Source organism: Amphiura filiformis, chromosome 18, assembly GCF_039555335.1.
Source record: "Amphiura filiformis chromosome 18, Afil_fr2py, whole genome shotgun sequence".
NCBI lineage: Eukaryota > Metazoa > Echinodermata > Ophiuroidea > Amphilepidida > Amphiuridae > Amphiura > Amphiura filiformis.
The window spans coordinates 59184360-59201494 of NC_092645.1; the positions used below are offsets into that span (position 1 = coordinate 59184360).

The 17135-nt window shown below is 40.0% G+C and overlaps 1 protein-coding gene and 1 long non-coding RNA gene across 2 annotated transcripts; both read left to right on the forward strand.

Moving 5' to 3' along the window:
* The first annotated feature begins 709 nt into the window (after positions 1-709).
* LOC140139268 (uncharacterized) lies at positions 710-2224 on the forward strand. Its single transcript, XM_072161048.1, has 2 exons — positions 710-933; positions 1129-2224. Exons 1-2 carry the CDS (start codon positions 710-712, stop codon positions 2222-2224), a joined length of 1320 nt encoding a protein of 439 aa, XP_072017149.1.
* Positions 2225-12293: 10069 nt separating this feature from the next.
* On the forward strand, positions 12294-14662 carry LOC140139536 (uncharacterized). Its single transcript, XR_011857157.1, has 2 exons — positions 12294-12777; positions 13976-14662. It is a non-coding gene; the product is annotated as an uncharacterized lncRNA (long non-coding RNA).
* The last annotated feature ends 2473 nt before the right edge of the window (positions 14663-17135 follow it).

Below are 17135 nucleotides of genomic sequence, written 5' to 3' on the forward strand. Positions count from 1 at the left end.
CACGGATTCAATGCAACAGTCAGGCATTTGGAATACTTTCCACGGATTCAATACAACAGTCAGTCATTTGGAATTCTTTCCACGGATTCAATACAACAGTCAGTCATTTGGAATCCTTTCTACGGATTCAATGCAACAGTTAGTCATTTGGAATCCTTTTCACGGATTTAATACAACAGTGAGTCATTTGGAATCCTTTTCACGGATTCAATACAACAGTTAGTCATTTGGAATCCTTTCCACGGATTCAATGCAACAGTCAGGCATTTGGAATCCTTTCTACGGATTCAATGCAACAGTTAGTCATTTGGAATCCTTTCTACGAATTCAATACAACAGTCAGGCATTTGGATTCCTTTCTACGGATTCAATACAACAGTCAGGCATTTGAAATCCTTTCTACGGATTCAATGCAACAGTTAGTCATTTGAAATCCTTTTCACGGATTCAATACAACTGTCAGGCATTTATATTTTATTTTTATTTATTTATTACACTTTATCATTGTTCCGGGCCAGGGGCTTGCCACTATAAATATGTGGATTTCGGCTGCTGTTGCCTCCGGAAATATGCTGTTCAGGGCTGATCACCCGTTCAGTTGCCAGACACGGACTAAAATAAGTCTGGCCAACAAATGATTACGAAAACTACAAACAAATATCCAAATACTAGATCGAAGGTAGCTGGGCAGACGTCTTCTTCTGACTCTATGACGGGCCAGCGGGAACCTGGCACACCATCACAGACTGTTGGTCCTGATATGTCTCGTCTACCTACCTTCAAACCACTTGTAGTATCCACCTACAATGTGCGTACACTACACCAACAAGGAAAAACCCATCAACTATTTACGGGTTGTAGCGATGCAGGCGTCGACATTGTCGGTGTGCAAGAACACCGTCTTATTACATCATCCCCCACTGACGAGTTATGGTCAGACGACAAGAACTGGGTACTTATACAGTTCTGCCACAGACCAGAGGCAAAGTGGTGTTGGACTTCTAATGTCAAGGCACATCCATAGGTGTCTTCAGAGCGTGCAGACCATCAATCAAAGAATACTAACAGCTTCATTTAATGGGAACCCCCAGCTTACGGTTACAATTATTTATGCCCCAACTGAATCAGCAACCTCAGGAGAAGTTTCTATAATCCACTAGAAGACCATCTTGAAAAGGTGAAGAGGCACAACATCCACCTCGTCATTGGTGATTTCAATGCCAGAATTGGCCAAGATAGCCATGTATCTCATCCAGCTGTGGTTGGTCCTCATTGTTTTTACGACACAACAAATGACAATGGAGAGAGACTAGTGAATTTATGCCAGGAATTCAAGCTCCGTCCTTCACAATCAAGATTTCCCCAACCCAAAAGTCGTCTCTGGACATGGATGCACCCAACGGGCTCAAAACACCAACTGGACCACATCCTTGTCAACAGCAAGTGGGTTAATTCCCTGCGCAATTGCAGAGCTTATAACTCTGTAGAGCTGGATTCAGACCATCGAATACTCAGCATACGACTGCACACCAGTCTCCGAACCACCAAAGGTAAACCTTGTAAGAGGCTTAAGTACAACTGGAAGAAGCTGCTTCATGCTCCTGCTAAGAACCGATTCCAGATTGAACTTTCAAACAGATTCCAGGTCCTCCAGTGTGACGACAACGACCAGTCACCAATTTCTGAGAGGTATGAAATGTTTGAGAAAGTAGTCGAAGAAGTCGCGGAAGAGGTTGTTGGAAAATGTAGCCCTTGTGGAATGCCAAGCTGGGTGACAGACAAGACCCTCAAGTTAAGATCAGAAAGAGATGCAGCCAAGAAGACATATCTACTTGTTAGAACTCACCATGCCAGAGAAGTGTGGAGAAAGCTCAACACCCAGCTCAACGAGTCATATAGGGCTGATGAACTTGCCTCTATACACAGGCAGATGGAAGACCTGCAAGTAGCAAATGAAAATGGCAATTACAACACCACATGGAAAATAATCCATGACATCTCGGGGAAGAAGAAGAGATCAAATCCCAAAGTGAAGAAGAGAGATGGGACAATCCCCTCAAGCGACAAAGAACTACTTGCTGAGTGGAAGGACTACTTCTGTGCCTTGCTGAACAATGACAATGGACCACCAACATCTGATCTCCCACCACCCGCCGACCAGGACTTGCCTATTTGTGCTGATCCCCTACCCTGGAAGAGACAAGAAAAGCCATTCAAGCAATGAAAACAAACAAAGCTGCTGGACTGGACTGTGCAATTACCACTGAGGCACTCCAGGGTGGTGGTGAAGCTATGGTAGACATCATCCATAAATTCTGCGTAGAAGTTTTTACAAAGCTTACGCCACCAGAACAGTGGATTACCAATGTTATTGTTCCCCTTCCAAAGAAAGGAGACCTCAGCCTCATGAACAACTATAGAGGAATCACACTGATGTCAGTTGCAGCTAAGGTATACAATAGGATCCTACTGAATAGAATTAGGGACCATGTTGATCCTGTAATAAGAAGTAACCAGGCCGGATTTAGACCAGGCAGAAGCTGTGCACAGCAAACGCATATCCTCCGTAGAATCATGGAGGCTTTCCATAGTTACCAACTTCCACTAACTATAACATTCATTGACTTCAAGAAAGCCTTTGATTCAATCAACAGGAAGATGATGTTTTCTGTTTTGCGGCACTATGGTATCCCTGAGAGCATCGTAAAGGCAATACGTGTACTGTATACTAATTCGCAAAGTGCCGTATTGGTAGATGGCAACATCTCGGATCCCTTCCTAGTGACTACTGGAGTATTGCAGGGGGGTGTTCTAGCCCCATTCCTATTCATTGTTCTCATCGACTATTTGATGACGATGGCTACCGAGGGAATAACAGCGGTGTTGAAACACACCCACGTCGCTCCAGGCGTTATCCTGCCAAGGTTTTGAATGACTTGGATTTCGCTGATGATATTGCCTTGCTTGAATCTTCCATCCCGCGGGCACAGGCACAGCTGACCAGAACAGCGGCTGCAGCAGAAAGCCTGGGTCTCATCATCAGTGTTCCCAAAACTGAGTACATGATCATCAACTGCAATCCTCAGCCACCACTCCAAGTATACGGAGAACCCATCAAGTATGTCACTGATTTTAAATATCTTGGTTCCATGATGGGCTCTAGCACCAGTGACCTCTCCCGACGGAAGGCGCTTGCTTGGTATGCATTTTGGAAACTGGAGCATCTGTGGAGAAGTCCAACGATCACTGTTGCAACAAAAGTCAAGCTGTTTAACACCACTTGTGTTACAGTATTGCTCTATGGCTGTGAGTCCTGGGTGATATCTACTGATATGGAAAATAAGATCAACGCTTTTGGTACATCATGTTACAGGATAATGCTGAACATCAAGCGCACCGACCATGTTAGTAATGAAAGGGTCTATACCATCACCACCCCCCTCTTATCAACTCTGTCAGATCACGACAACTACGATTCCTGGGACATATCCTGAGGATGCAGGAAGATGAACCATGTATAAGATATGCTCTCTACACCCCATTACATGGTAAAAGAAGACATGGAAGGCAAAGAACATCCTACTTGTCTTATGTGCAAAAACTGTTGGGGGATTTCGACAACTTTCTACTGCCAGATGCCATTGCCACTTTGGCTTCAGATCGTAATACATGGAGAAACTTTGTAGTCGCCTGCTTCGCAGCCGAATGAAATGAATGAATCATTGACACAGAATTACAAAAATATTATATTGCACATAAGATACATCCAATATTACACAACATCATAAAAGGAACCACAAAAGGATCCAGTGAAAGGCTGGAACGAACAGGTACTGTGCACCTCTAAGACCGCCCCACCAAATCCAAACTAGTTGCTGAAAATGAAGCAACAGAATTTGTGGATTTGATAATACTAGGTAGCTTGTTCCAAATGGGCACCATCAATAACAACGCTTTGCCTCATCCCTATTAAATAAGTGTGAAACCAATTGAGGAGGTCAGAATGAAAACCAAAAGATTGCATTTTGTGAAGCAATAAGTTATTACATACACTTTCAAAAGCTTTTGAGAAATCAAAATGATGGGAATTCATACTATCAAATCTATTTTTGGTGACATACCTTGCTACAGTTTCATGCTGCTACACAGCACTTCATCAGACTGGCAACCTTGCTTCTTCTTTCCTGAAGTTGCTGCCGGTGACGGCGCTAGAAGCGGGTCGACAATATTCGGTAAGAAATAGTTCCCTGCGTCTCTGTTCATGGTCTTTCACCTTCGTCTCCTGATCCAAATTGCCTCTCTAATCTGTCTTTTGTTCGTGTTGGTCTCCCTTGATCTGATATTAAAATCGAAGAAAAATTTATACTTAATAATGTACTTTGAAAGTGTATGTACTCGTAGCTGGGAGGAAAAGCCGACGATCATTTGAAAATTTTGACCTTTCGTATTAAAGATACACATTTTGTTCCCAAAAAGACCTAACTTTTGGGGGAAATGTATTCGAGGACTGTTAAATATCAAAAATATCAATTTTGAATAATTTGCTATAAAATTTTATATTATATCGCGAATTTCAAAAAACAAAATTATTCTATATCAGGACCTTCTTCGTATTCAGAATGTAATTTAATATATGCTCTCAGACCCCACAAAAATACTGTATACAAATCGATGTCTTTGTTTGAGACGTTCAACTCTTGTACTCATTGTAAATTGAAGCAGCTTGTGATCTGTTAAGAATTGTTCATGTGATATGGTAACACCATGGAGCCTGTCAGGGACAGTTGTGAAAATGAGATCTAGAATATTATATATCACATTATTGTTTAGATGGGATGTCATTCATTTGCTTCAGGAAAAGAATCCACAGAATCATTCAATCATTTGGGATCCTTTCCACGGATTCAATACAACCGTCAGGCATTTGGAATCCTTTCCACGGATGCAATGCAACAGACAATCATTTGGAATCCTTTCCACGGATTAAATACAACAGTCAGTCATTTGGGATCCTTTCCACGGATTAAATACAACTGTCAGTCATTTGGAATCCTTTCTACGGATTCAATGCGACAGTTAGTCATTTGGAATCCTTTCCACGGATTCAATACAACAGTCAGTCATTTTGAATCATTTCCACGGATTCAATACAACAGTCAGTCATTTGAAATCCTTTTCACGGATTCAATACAACAGTTAGTCATCTGGGATCCTTTCCACGGATTCAATACAACAGTCAGTCATCTGGGATCCTTTTCACGGATTTAATACAACAGTGAGTCATTTGGAATCCTTTTCACGGATTCAATACAACAGTTAGTCATCTGGGATCCTTTCCACGGATTCAATACATCAGTCAGTCATTTGGAATCCTTTCTACGGATTCAATGCGACAGTTAGTCATTTGGAATCCTTTCTATGGATTCAATACAACAGTCAGTCATTTAGAATCCTTTCCACGGATTCAATACAACACTGAGTCATCTGGGATCCTTTCCACGGATTCAATACAACAGTTAGTCATTTGGGATCCTTTCCACGGATTCAATACAACACTGAGTCATCTGGGATCCTTTCCACGGATTCAATACAACAGTTAGTCATCTGGGATCCTTTCCACGGATTCAATACAACAGTCAGTCATCTGGGATCCTTTTCACGGATTCAATACAACAGTGAGTCATTTGGAATCCTTTTCACGGATTCAATACAACAGTTAGTCATCTGGGATCCTTTCCACGGATTCAATATATCAGTCAGTCATTTGGAATCCTTTCTACGGATTCAATGCGACAGTTAGTCATTTGGAATCCTTTCCACGGATTCAATGCAACAGTTAGTCATTTGGGATCCTTTCCACGGATTCAATACAACAGTCAGTCATTTGGGATCCTTTCCACGGATTCAATACAACAGTCAGTCATTTGGAATCCTTTCCACGGATTCAATACAACACTGAGTCATTTGGAATCCTTTTCACGGATTCAATACAACAGTCAGTCATTTGGGATCCTTTCCACGGATTCAATACAACTGTCAGTCATTTGGAATCCTTTCCGCGGATTCAATACAACAGTCAGTCATTTGGAATCCTTTCCACGGATTCAATACAACAGTCAGTCATCTGGGATCCTTTCCACGGATTCAATACAACAGTTAGTCATCTGGGATCCTTTTCACGGATTTAATACAACAGTCAGTCATCTGGAATCCTTTTCACGGATTTAATACAACAGTCAGTCATCTGGGATCCTTTTCACGGATTCAATACAACAGTCAGTCATCTGGGATCCTTTACGGATTCAATACAACAGTCAGTCATCTGTGATCCTTTCCACGGATTCAATACAACAGTCAGTCATCTGGGATCCTTTCCACGGATTCAATACAACAGTCAGTCATTTGGAATCCTTTCCACGGATTCAATACAACCTTTAATCACTTGTACTGGGTATTTGGCAGTAATGACATTGCTGTTTTTACAATGATTTGGAGAAGGCAATAAAACGGAAAACGGAGAAGGAAGAATTGAAGTATAGGGCCTCCTGGATTGGGTACAAGAAACCAAAAAAAGAGATCAATGGATCGAATGGTGCAACGAACAAGACCTCATGATTGCAAACACATGGTTTATGCAACAACCCAGAAGAAAGTACACTATAAGTCCAGGGACAAAATATTTTTATCGTCATATTTTAAAAAGAGGTTCAGAATGCAGAGCAGACATCAGCAGTGACCATCAGTCAGTTATCGGTGGAATTCAATGGCAGCTCAAGAAGATACAGAAGCAAACAGGGACCAAGAAACTTGACTTCGCAGCATTAAAAAAGACAGCAACATCAGAGATATGTACAAACTCAGAGTGAACAACAGATTTGAAATGCTGGAGGATGAAGGAGATAAAGACAATACCAAATGGCAGATTCACATCGTGGAAGCTGCACAATAAGTGATTTCACCAAACATGCCAAAGAAAAAGCAGCATAAACATAGCTGGATGACAAAAGAGATTCTAGATTTGATGGAAGAGAGAAGACAATACAAAGTCAAAATTGAAAAGAAGAAGTGTCTTGATGCAAAAGAATCATGGTTTAACAGCAGATGTGATGAGCTACAAAAGCAGAGGCATTACACGCCCTGACGAAATGTACAGGATTATTATTAAAGGGGTTTGTGGAAAGAAAGGATGTACCTCAGCTGGGTGTGTCAAGTCAAAGAATGGAGACATCATTGTGGAGAGGAACCAGATCATCAAAAGATAGACTGAATATGATGATAGAGGCGAAATGCCATCTATCAAAAGGGAAATAGATGGCCCAGAAATTCTGCTATCTGGAATGCTATCTGTGGTTCACAATATGAAGAATAACAAAGAGCTGCAAAGCAATTGGACCTGATGAAATAGGTGTCACGGTGGAACTGATTAAGAGCTTGGATGAGTTTGGGATAGTGAAGTTGTTAAACAGCCGTGTTGAATGACATCTATAACTCAGGTGAAAAGCCACCAGAACTGAGCAAGTCCATCTTTATTGTTTACCAAAGAAACCTGTGGCAATATTATAAACATCTCAAAAAAAGTAACTAACCCCCCTTAAATGATGACCATTGTTCAAAAACGGGTGATTGTATTACAAATCTGTAAAATGCGTTGGAAGCAGAATTTATTTCTGCACATTTTGACACCTCATTTGCAACAATTGACTAAATATTGACGTCACAGTGTACATATTTAAATCAATGTAACCAAAGATTTGAAAGTTGATGCAGTAAATTGTATTGATTTTGTATTCAGTGTAATGGAAGCAAATCTGTGTAATGATATCTGAGTGTTTTTGTATTGTAAAAATGTGTATGTAAGTGCAACTTTCGAATCTGGACCTCACTATATTAAATTGACGGCGGGATTGACGGGTGTTTTATTGTTTTCTGGGCTATCGTATCAAATGAGGTGTCAAAATACTCAAAATGCGCAGAAATAAATTCTGCTTCCAACGCATTTTACAGATTTGTAATACAATAGCCCCTTTTTTGAATAATGGTCATTATTAAAGGGGGGTTAGTTACTCTTTTTTTTAGATGTTTATATAGCTTATTATGTGATTTACGCAGGACAATAAGCATAATGAGTCATGCAGTGAAATGTCCGCGCTTTAAAATAACACTGAAAATGACAGCCGGCCTCCACACCGGCCTCCGACCGAAAAAAGATACAATATAGCCCCCTCTATTAAGAGCTACGGTCGTTTGAAAAGGCATTTGTTGCAGTTTTTAGATGGCAGTATTTCACTCTAGCTTTGTATTTTGCAGCTGCAGATGAGTATTATGTTCCAGAGCTGGCGAAGTTTTCAAATCCAAATGCGAGATGCGGGTTGGGGCCGGAGATCGAGAGTACTCTTCCCCCGTATCAAACACAGTCAAAATAAGCTTAATACTCGGAACTTTCAAAATTACATTTGCGCCATTTGCATCAGTAGGCCTAAACATGAGTAAGGAATATCACACTGTTTCATTGGCTAAGCACCACTAAAATCAGTAACGAGTGTAGAGAACCCGTAATACGTTCACAACCCGACATTACATCTTCTTCTCATGCTTCTTATCAACCTGGTCACATGCTCCTGAGGGGTGGCATTCCACTCTTCAAGCCAAGGCAGGGTGGTTGGTCTGTCACTCACTCTAGTACATAGTGCGCACATCCCGACCAAGTTGATGTTCTATAGGGATTTAAGTTCGGGCTATTGGCTGGCCACTCCATTCGTTGAATTTCTGGTCGAGCGTTATCATCCTGTAGAACAGCGTTCGGTCCAAGTTTTGCAGAAATGCAGTGGCTTGCGAGCTCGGAGATCAGATTCATGAAGCCTATTGCGAACGGGTTTGCGAATCGTCTGGACAGATACTAAGTTGCCATAGGTCTTGCATGCGTGCCTTTTTGCACTTAGTCTACGGTTTCGAAGTACTGACAGCCTGATGTACCGGTCTTCTGCAGCAATTGCTTTTCATGGGCGGCCACTTCTGGATCTTTGACATCGCCGGCCGGTCTGACGAAACTTAGTTTTTAGCTTGGAGATATAATACTGCGTGAAGCTCCAAAAGTTGCTGTAATTTGATTCTGAGGGATGTCAGCCTCAAGTTGACCAATAGCTCGAGCCTTATCCAGATCCGATAATCGAACCATGGTTGATTAGAACTTTCTTTGCAAATGACCACTATGAAGAAGTGACCAGCAAGACTGCAAGAGAGATTGACTTGCGTTGATCCATTCCGATCCACCTGTCAAAGTAGAACTGTTAATCCCATTCTAGCACTTTTCATTCAAAATGATATACTGTAAACAACCTTTCATTCATTCTTTTATTCATGCAATTAACACTCTCATTCATTCATTCAAATCAATGAGACGATCGCAGACAATGGCCAGTTTGGGTTATTCCTTCCCAGTTTGGCGCATTTTCTTTGAGACCTCTCTCTGTCTTTCAAAGAAAGTTACTCAGCCGTGGAATGGGTTATCGTCACAAATCAGGTGTCATTGTTGACAGGAAACAACAAAGTTTTCATTGATATGAAACAATTATGGAGATAGATTTCAAAAAATTCTGATATACAGCCGTTTTTTGAAATTCTCCAAACTTTTTAGAGGAGTTTATTTTATTCATTTAAGGGATCTGGAATGAGCGTTTTGAGCGTTTCGACAGTATTTTTTGTGGGACATGAGAGCACATCAGACATAGACATATCGAATTGCATTCTGAATACGAAGAATGTCTTTCTGATATCAAATAATTTTCATTTTTTGAAATTCACGATATAATACAAATTTTATGATAAATTTGATATTTTTCACATTTTTGATATAATAACAGTCCTTGAAGTAAATTTTATAAATCTAATGATATATTCTTAAAGTATGTAGCTGGGAGGAAAAGCCGACGATCAATTGAAAATTTTGAGCTTTCATATTGAAGATATGGATTTTTTACCAAAAAGACCTAATTTTGATATTACCAACTAGATAATGAAGAAGCAACTATTCAATGAAGAATGCGTGCCAAATAAGATTGTGTAGGCCTACTTTTTATAAATTAGAAGAACTTATCCTACATCATTTTGATGTAGTGGTGACAGGCACGGTCTAGAACCGCACGGAGGTCATTTTGTTCCTGTTTCGTGTCAAATAACAGGAATAGTCACCATTCCAAGATTTTGACAGTGCATCACAGTTCCATGTTTGTCACGCAGCCTGTCAAAACTTTGAACTAACTTTGAACTCTCATAATTCTGGAATTGTGACAGCGGACATGGTGGACATTGTCATAATTCCAGAATTGTGACAATTCCAAGTTTTTAACAGGCTGCGTCATTGTCATACTTGGAATTCACAATAGAGTTGTGACGTTGCATCGTACTGTGAATCGCCGAATCGGGGACAGAATTGGATGAGTGGAATAAGATCCATTTCAACAGTGTATAAATAAATGTATAAAGTGACAGGGTAACTGACTAATTGTCGAAAATGACGGAACTTTGATAATTGCTAGGTAACGACACATCATTTAAATAATTAAATAATTAAATAATTGGCATTTTGAATTTTAAAATAAGACTGAAATTCAGTAGCGTAGCCAGTGGGAGGGGGAGCAGGGACATGAGTCCCCCCTGACAAAAAATGAAAGATAAAAATGCCTACCGTATTTGACAAAAAAGTAAAAGAGAAAATCGGGAAGGCAAAGGAAAAGAAAAGGAAAAAGGAGTCCGTTTTCTACCAAAATCCATCCTAATCATGGCCAAAATACCTGGGCCAAAAAGTATAGTGTAAAATACATACATCGGAATAGAACCTTTTTAGGAAGCTCGGAGACTTTACATGTACATTATCTCTAATAAAAACCGGTATATGTATAACACCCACCGATAATACCGGGTCAAAAGGATGCAACTGGAGAATTCTTTTCGTCTTTGCCCCATTTTCCCCCTCCCTTGACCAAGAAATCTGGCTACTCCCCTGCTGAAATTCTATGACAACCCTGGTCCGACCGAAAAATTGTGCAATATGTCCCCCTCTCCTGAGAGTTATGATCATTTGAAAAGAGAGGTGCATGCATTCCCCGTGGAGGGCAGCCTTTCATTTGCCATGATGATGGCTTTGTCCCGGGTTTTGGTATCACTTCAACGTTATTAAGTAATGCAAATCACTCTTAAAGCCGCCGTTTATGAAAATTTAACCTAAAAAAGTGTAAAATTACTTGGCATTTTAAGAGTTCATTTCAACTCCAATAAGAAGGAACTCCGATTTAGCCTTGGTCAGAGATTTAGTAGAACGAACGACAGAAAAAAGCAAAGAACATGAGAAAGGCTTTAAATTGACACGCCTGTCCAAAGACGAATCAGCAGTGCCACCGAGAGCCATTACGAGCCTATTACGGGGCCGGGGTAAAATGAACGTCAGGGCCCCTTTTTACGGGCCCCTAAGGCCTCTTTTATTTGCTTTTATGGGACCATTAAGTTATGTTTTCTTTATTTTTACGGGTTCCCTAGGACCCCGGGCCCGGGGGTAACACACTGCCTTAACTTCTTGTCGGCGGCACTGCGAATCAGGACGAATGCCATGATTACCTCTAATGATTTTGTTGCCCAATGATCTTTATCGTTACAAAATTTATGCCACTTACTAAGTGACCACTTTCTACCTTTTTTACCTTTTCCTATTGTCACATTTTTATAAAGTTCGCAAATCGATGCAAAATTTCTAAAAGGGCACTGAAAATGTAGGTCCCCCACCCCATTTTTACATAGGCCTATCAAATAACCGCCCTTTTGTATACCTGAATATTTAGCATTTTTACCCCAAGAAATTTGTACCTGAATTCCAGCCCCACTCTGATGTATTATAGCCTATAGTTTCATGTTCTGGTATACGGTAGGCACATTCACACTACAAAAACAGTATTTAGAGATTAAACACCATTATAGACACCATCTTATCCTCGATTTGTAAACATGTTTAAATGCTAAACATGTTTAGGAATTGTGTTTAGATATTAAACACTTGATGTTTTGAAGTTTGACATTGGTGTTTAGATTTTACACATGTTTACAAATATTATACAAATCGAGGATAAAAAAGTGTTCAAGGTCCAAATTACGAAAACAATATAATCATGTCCAGGAATCATGTCCACCGTTTAGGTGAAGTGATTTTCAAATAGTCCCCATGACAATTTCGTCTTGGGAGAGGGGTAGCTATAGGGGTACGGTCCACTTTAATACCTGAAAGATTTTTTATACCCGATACCAGAGGAGGAGACGGTATCCAGCGACGATAACGCCTACGGCAATTCAGTCCGGTTTTTTAAACCTGGAACCACCGTATCTTACACACGGCAAAAGACGGCCCAGTTTTTCCCTCTCTGCGCTCGTGAAGTGCCGCGGTTAGAGACTGATGAGTACTACATGAATTCCTTTATCGTGCTGCAAATATCCATGGTCCTCAATATTTAAGCGCTCCTAAATTTTTTTTAATACAGCGATTTCAAATTTACGAAACCGAATCTGAAGACAACGGGTATCAGCCAAGCTAATAAGGCAACTTTTAGAAAGTACGCATGCGCAAAGTGCCTATTTCGGTCAAAAGGTCATGGACACTCGCATGTGCTGCTGTCCAGGAAGTAAACAAACATGACAAATGCAGCACTTCGCGATGTTTTTGAAGAAATCATCTTCACAAAATCGTCTTTCACGTTGCCTATTTTCTTCATTTGAACAACGATTATCGTCAGAATGGTAAGCTGCATTTTATTTTTACTCAAATAATGTACTTTATGCGGGACTTTTATGCTTTAAATGCATAAGATTTCAATGTTTTATGGGGTCAGTTGCACTTGCAGTTCCCTGGTAATGTAGATTTATATTGCAGTGTACAATGTGTACACGGTCACGGAACACGTCGACACTCGACAATTTTAAGCTTTCTCTTTTCTTTGTTTTCAAATCTGATAATTTCTCTGCCGTAGTCATGTAATTTTTCATTTGAATAAAATTGTAACCGATAAGAATTGAATTGCGTCGGTAAATCATGTGTGCTCTCTCGATCTCTAACCGAGACTCAGACATTGCAGAGTAGATGAGAAAATCTCATCTGACTTTGTTTACAAAATTTGTACTGGCAAAACAAGTGCTTTAAAAAGTTTTTTTGAAGTCTCTGTTTTACTCAGGGTATGAAATGTTCATATTTCATTTTAGAGTAAAAGCATGCTCAACTATCATACCAGGAAGGTGAATGGTAAATATAACAAAGTCGCGGTATATAATTTATTGTGAAATTGACTATTTACTCGAATACTTGTAGTAACTCGAAAGCTTATAGCTTCAAATTAGCTCAGTTCTTCTAGCCTTCTTTCTCCACTCCAGTATGACTATGAAGGCTACATCAGTGATGCATTGAAAAATCTTGAGTTACTGTCACCGATCGGAAAATCTGTCGGCAATTTTAAAGACCCAAGAAGAAAACCATCTAACTACGATATCTACTCAACTGTTTTTGCAGGGGGCATAGCAAGTGGGTGGACAGGGTGGGCGAAGTCCAAGGGCCAGAGCAGAGTGAAAATGGATAGGGCTGAAAAGGAGATGTTAAAAGGGCCCAGCACTGCTCCCTGTCCATGGACCCCCCTCCTCCGAGGCTCTTGCTACGCCCCTGTTTTTTTGTATGCATTCATAAATTGTTGAGATTAATATTTCATGATAGATTAAAAAATGTTCACATATTTTCCATGTTGTTTGGAATATTTTCTATGGTAGGCCTCAGAGTCAGAAGGACTCGGAAGCTAAGAACTCGAGGATTCATCTTCGAGTCCAGCCGAGTCCTCCTCGAGTCCTGGTTTTAAATCTCTGCTAGCTCGCACGTCAGTACTGCAAACTTTACAAAAGAAATCATAATTAAATGTTTTTAATTTATTCTCTTTTTAATTTATTCTCTTTTCAGAGATTCAATATGAAGATGAGTTGTGATTCCGAGCATCTCCCTTTTGATAAGCGGATGCATCGTGGGAAGAGTTTCGCTGCCTGAAAAGTATGCAACATCGGTGAGGCATCGAGTGGGTAGTCTGCGTACAACCTATTCGTCCTCTGACAAAGGAAATGGAAAGGCGTCGTAATCTTGTCTTGAAACAATGTCATGTGACTAAAATTTCGTATTGAACATAGCGATGTCTGTGCTTTCACTCTGTTGCACCACAAGCGCACCGACACACCGCCATTGTATTTGTGTGTGAGAGCTCTGCCGTATAAGTATTTGGTTGGTGTGCGCGATTCAATACTACAGCCAGTGAAATATGCACCAGTGTGACTACCAATCACAAACTTGGGTGCCCATGATTGAGCAGAGGGTGCTGAAAGTGACACTAAACAGGCTGAAGAAAAGATCCTTTGCATACCCAATGATGATAAGGGACCATTCAATATTTAATCCGGGGAGGTGGGAGTTTTAAGGGTGAAATCCAGATTTTTATGGGGATCTTGAGGGAATCTGAGTTATTTGAACCTGGTGGGAAATGAAGAAAAGGGGGAAAATAAGGGGGAATCAGAAACTTTTGAGCGGACGCAAGGGGAAAAAGTTTTTGTCAATTATTTTGTCATAACTCCCACCCTACACACTGGCGTAAATATTGAACGGTCCCTGAAGTGTATCATTTTCTTACTCTTTATTGGGCTCTTAAATAAATTTTGAAATCCTAATTTGTTGCCCTTGTAGTTTTTTCGAAACACTAAACAGCAAAATTGGTACCATTGTTGGATTTGTGGGAAGTTGAGATTTTAATAACCAAGGAGTAGCTACTCCCTATTCCAGAAAAATACAGCACTATAACTATAAGGCCTAAAAAAATTGTTTGATTGGCGTAACCCGACCGACCCTAAAAATAGGCCAGAGTCCGCCCGACCCTAGACTTTTTTTTTCTTTCTGTTTTGCAAAATAATTTAATACGTAATATAAAAACTAAAATATTTAAAAAAAAAAAAAAAAAAGCAATTTACAGACCCATTTTTTTTATGGTACACCAATCAAACAATTTTTTAGGCCTCATTTTGTCAGATTAAAAAAAAAAATCCTGTTTGGCCAAAATGAAACAGCTAAATCCTATTCCTTTAGTTAGGGGGCTATCATTTTCTTCGGAAGGGGGTCCCAAATATACGGGCGGGTCATTCATTTTTGGAGAGAAAAACAAGGGGGTCATACAATTTTGATGACCAAAATGTAGGGAGTCACAAGATGGCCACAGATAGTGTGTTTATTTATACAATTTTAACCTGTTTTGGGGGTAATGTGTATCGGTGAGGTGGCAGGGTCATTAAATTTTTTTTGCCGAAATAGGGGGGTTGCAATTTTAGTGACGGCGAAAATTTGGGACCGCCTTCCGAAGAAAATGATAGCCCCTTAGTTGTAACTGGCAAAATTTAAATTTTGATACATTTTTGGAAATACGGGCTAAAAGCTTGCGTTTTTAAAATAAGTTCAAAGATTTGTGTTTGAGGGCCAAATAAGGCAGCGATTTTGGGTGGGCTTGTGGGTACCATACTGAGATTACATTACCTGTGCAGAAAATTACCTGCCGGGTATCCGAAATTCAATTGTTTTTTTAATTATTTGTTGTTTTTCTGTTTCAGAGTGTCCCTGGACCTAGAGCTAAAGTCAACCATGAATGATTTAGCATTTAGCTTTAGGTCCAGAGACACTCCGAAACCAAAAAAAACAACACTTTTTTTGCAATTTCGGGTACCTGATTACCTGCACGAAAAACCAGTCGGGTACCAGGGCACAAAATTACTCGAAAATACCTGGCTTAAAATACATTATAATTTCAACCTTTTACACAAAGAAATCAAAACTAGTCTACCGCATAATTTGGTTTTGAATATCAAATTCTTTAATTAAACAGTCAAAAAATTGGAAAAAAGAGGTTGTAACAGTACGTACAAAACATCGCCGCTTAACAGTGCAGTCATCTATACTCAACACATGCTGCCTAATTATGACCAGATATGAATTTTGTTGCAAACATGTAAAATAAAGCTTGCCAAGATTTTTGCTACAAGAGTTATTTGAATTGTGTTGTAGTTTCATGTCCAGACAATATATAATTTCCAAGAATCATGTGATTCACACAAAATTCCTGTATATCATTCCTGCAATTCCCAAACTTGTCAATGAAGGAAATCGTATATTAAAGTCCGGTTCTTACTCCACATTGCAGCGCCGAGGCGATGCTATGAAAACTGAAATCTGAGCCAGGTTTTTACGAGCTCGGCGGTAAAAATTCTCATCGCGCGGTGGAAATTTCGGTCCGCGATAGAGTTGGATTTTGTACAACTTTATAGCATCGCGGTGAGATATCGCAGCCGTGCACGCTTGTGATTGGCTGCTGGAAAATCATGGTCGGCAGAATGACCATAAAAGGAGATGCATTGCAGACCCCACATGCTTTCAAGACATCGCAGCATCGCGCGATCATCGCGCGATGCTGCAAGGTTTTAAAAGTATCGCATCACGCTGCGATGTGGTGGAGTAAGAATCAGACTTAAGGCTTTAAGTTGACGCCAGTTTTATTGAAATTGGCCAACTTGAAAAAATTGAGACAGTGTCTGCAAAATAACTACATACAAGGGGAGCAGTTTTGACTTTTAAATATTCAGTAGGGGATCGGGGATACATAACAGTTTTTAGGCTGAACAGTTGCATCCAAAATTAGCTCTTAAACTCCCATCAAAAATTTTGGGCTGACACTTTCTCACTTTTCAACCAATTTTTTTATTAAAAAAAAGGTGTCAAAATGCTCAGGAGTACCGTACCCTTGCTTTATGAAATATCACCTTTTTTCGGGCAAATGGCAAATTTGTAATTCAATCGAGCTTATGGCCATTCGCCTTTTGGAGATATGGCGGACACATTAGGGTGGCGCTGCACAAAGTGGGTAAAGGAAGGCTATTGAATACTGCCCTCCTATTGTGTACGCCATATTTCGAAAAGGCTTATGTAACAAGTTCAGTTTACACAAGGAAGGATGTTTTCAGAATCTTTATTCCTATCCTTGTGCAGTTTAGTAGATCAATTGTTTTCTGTTATATTTTGCACAAAAAAAATTTGCCCC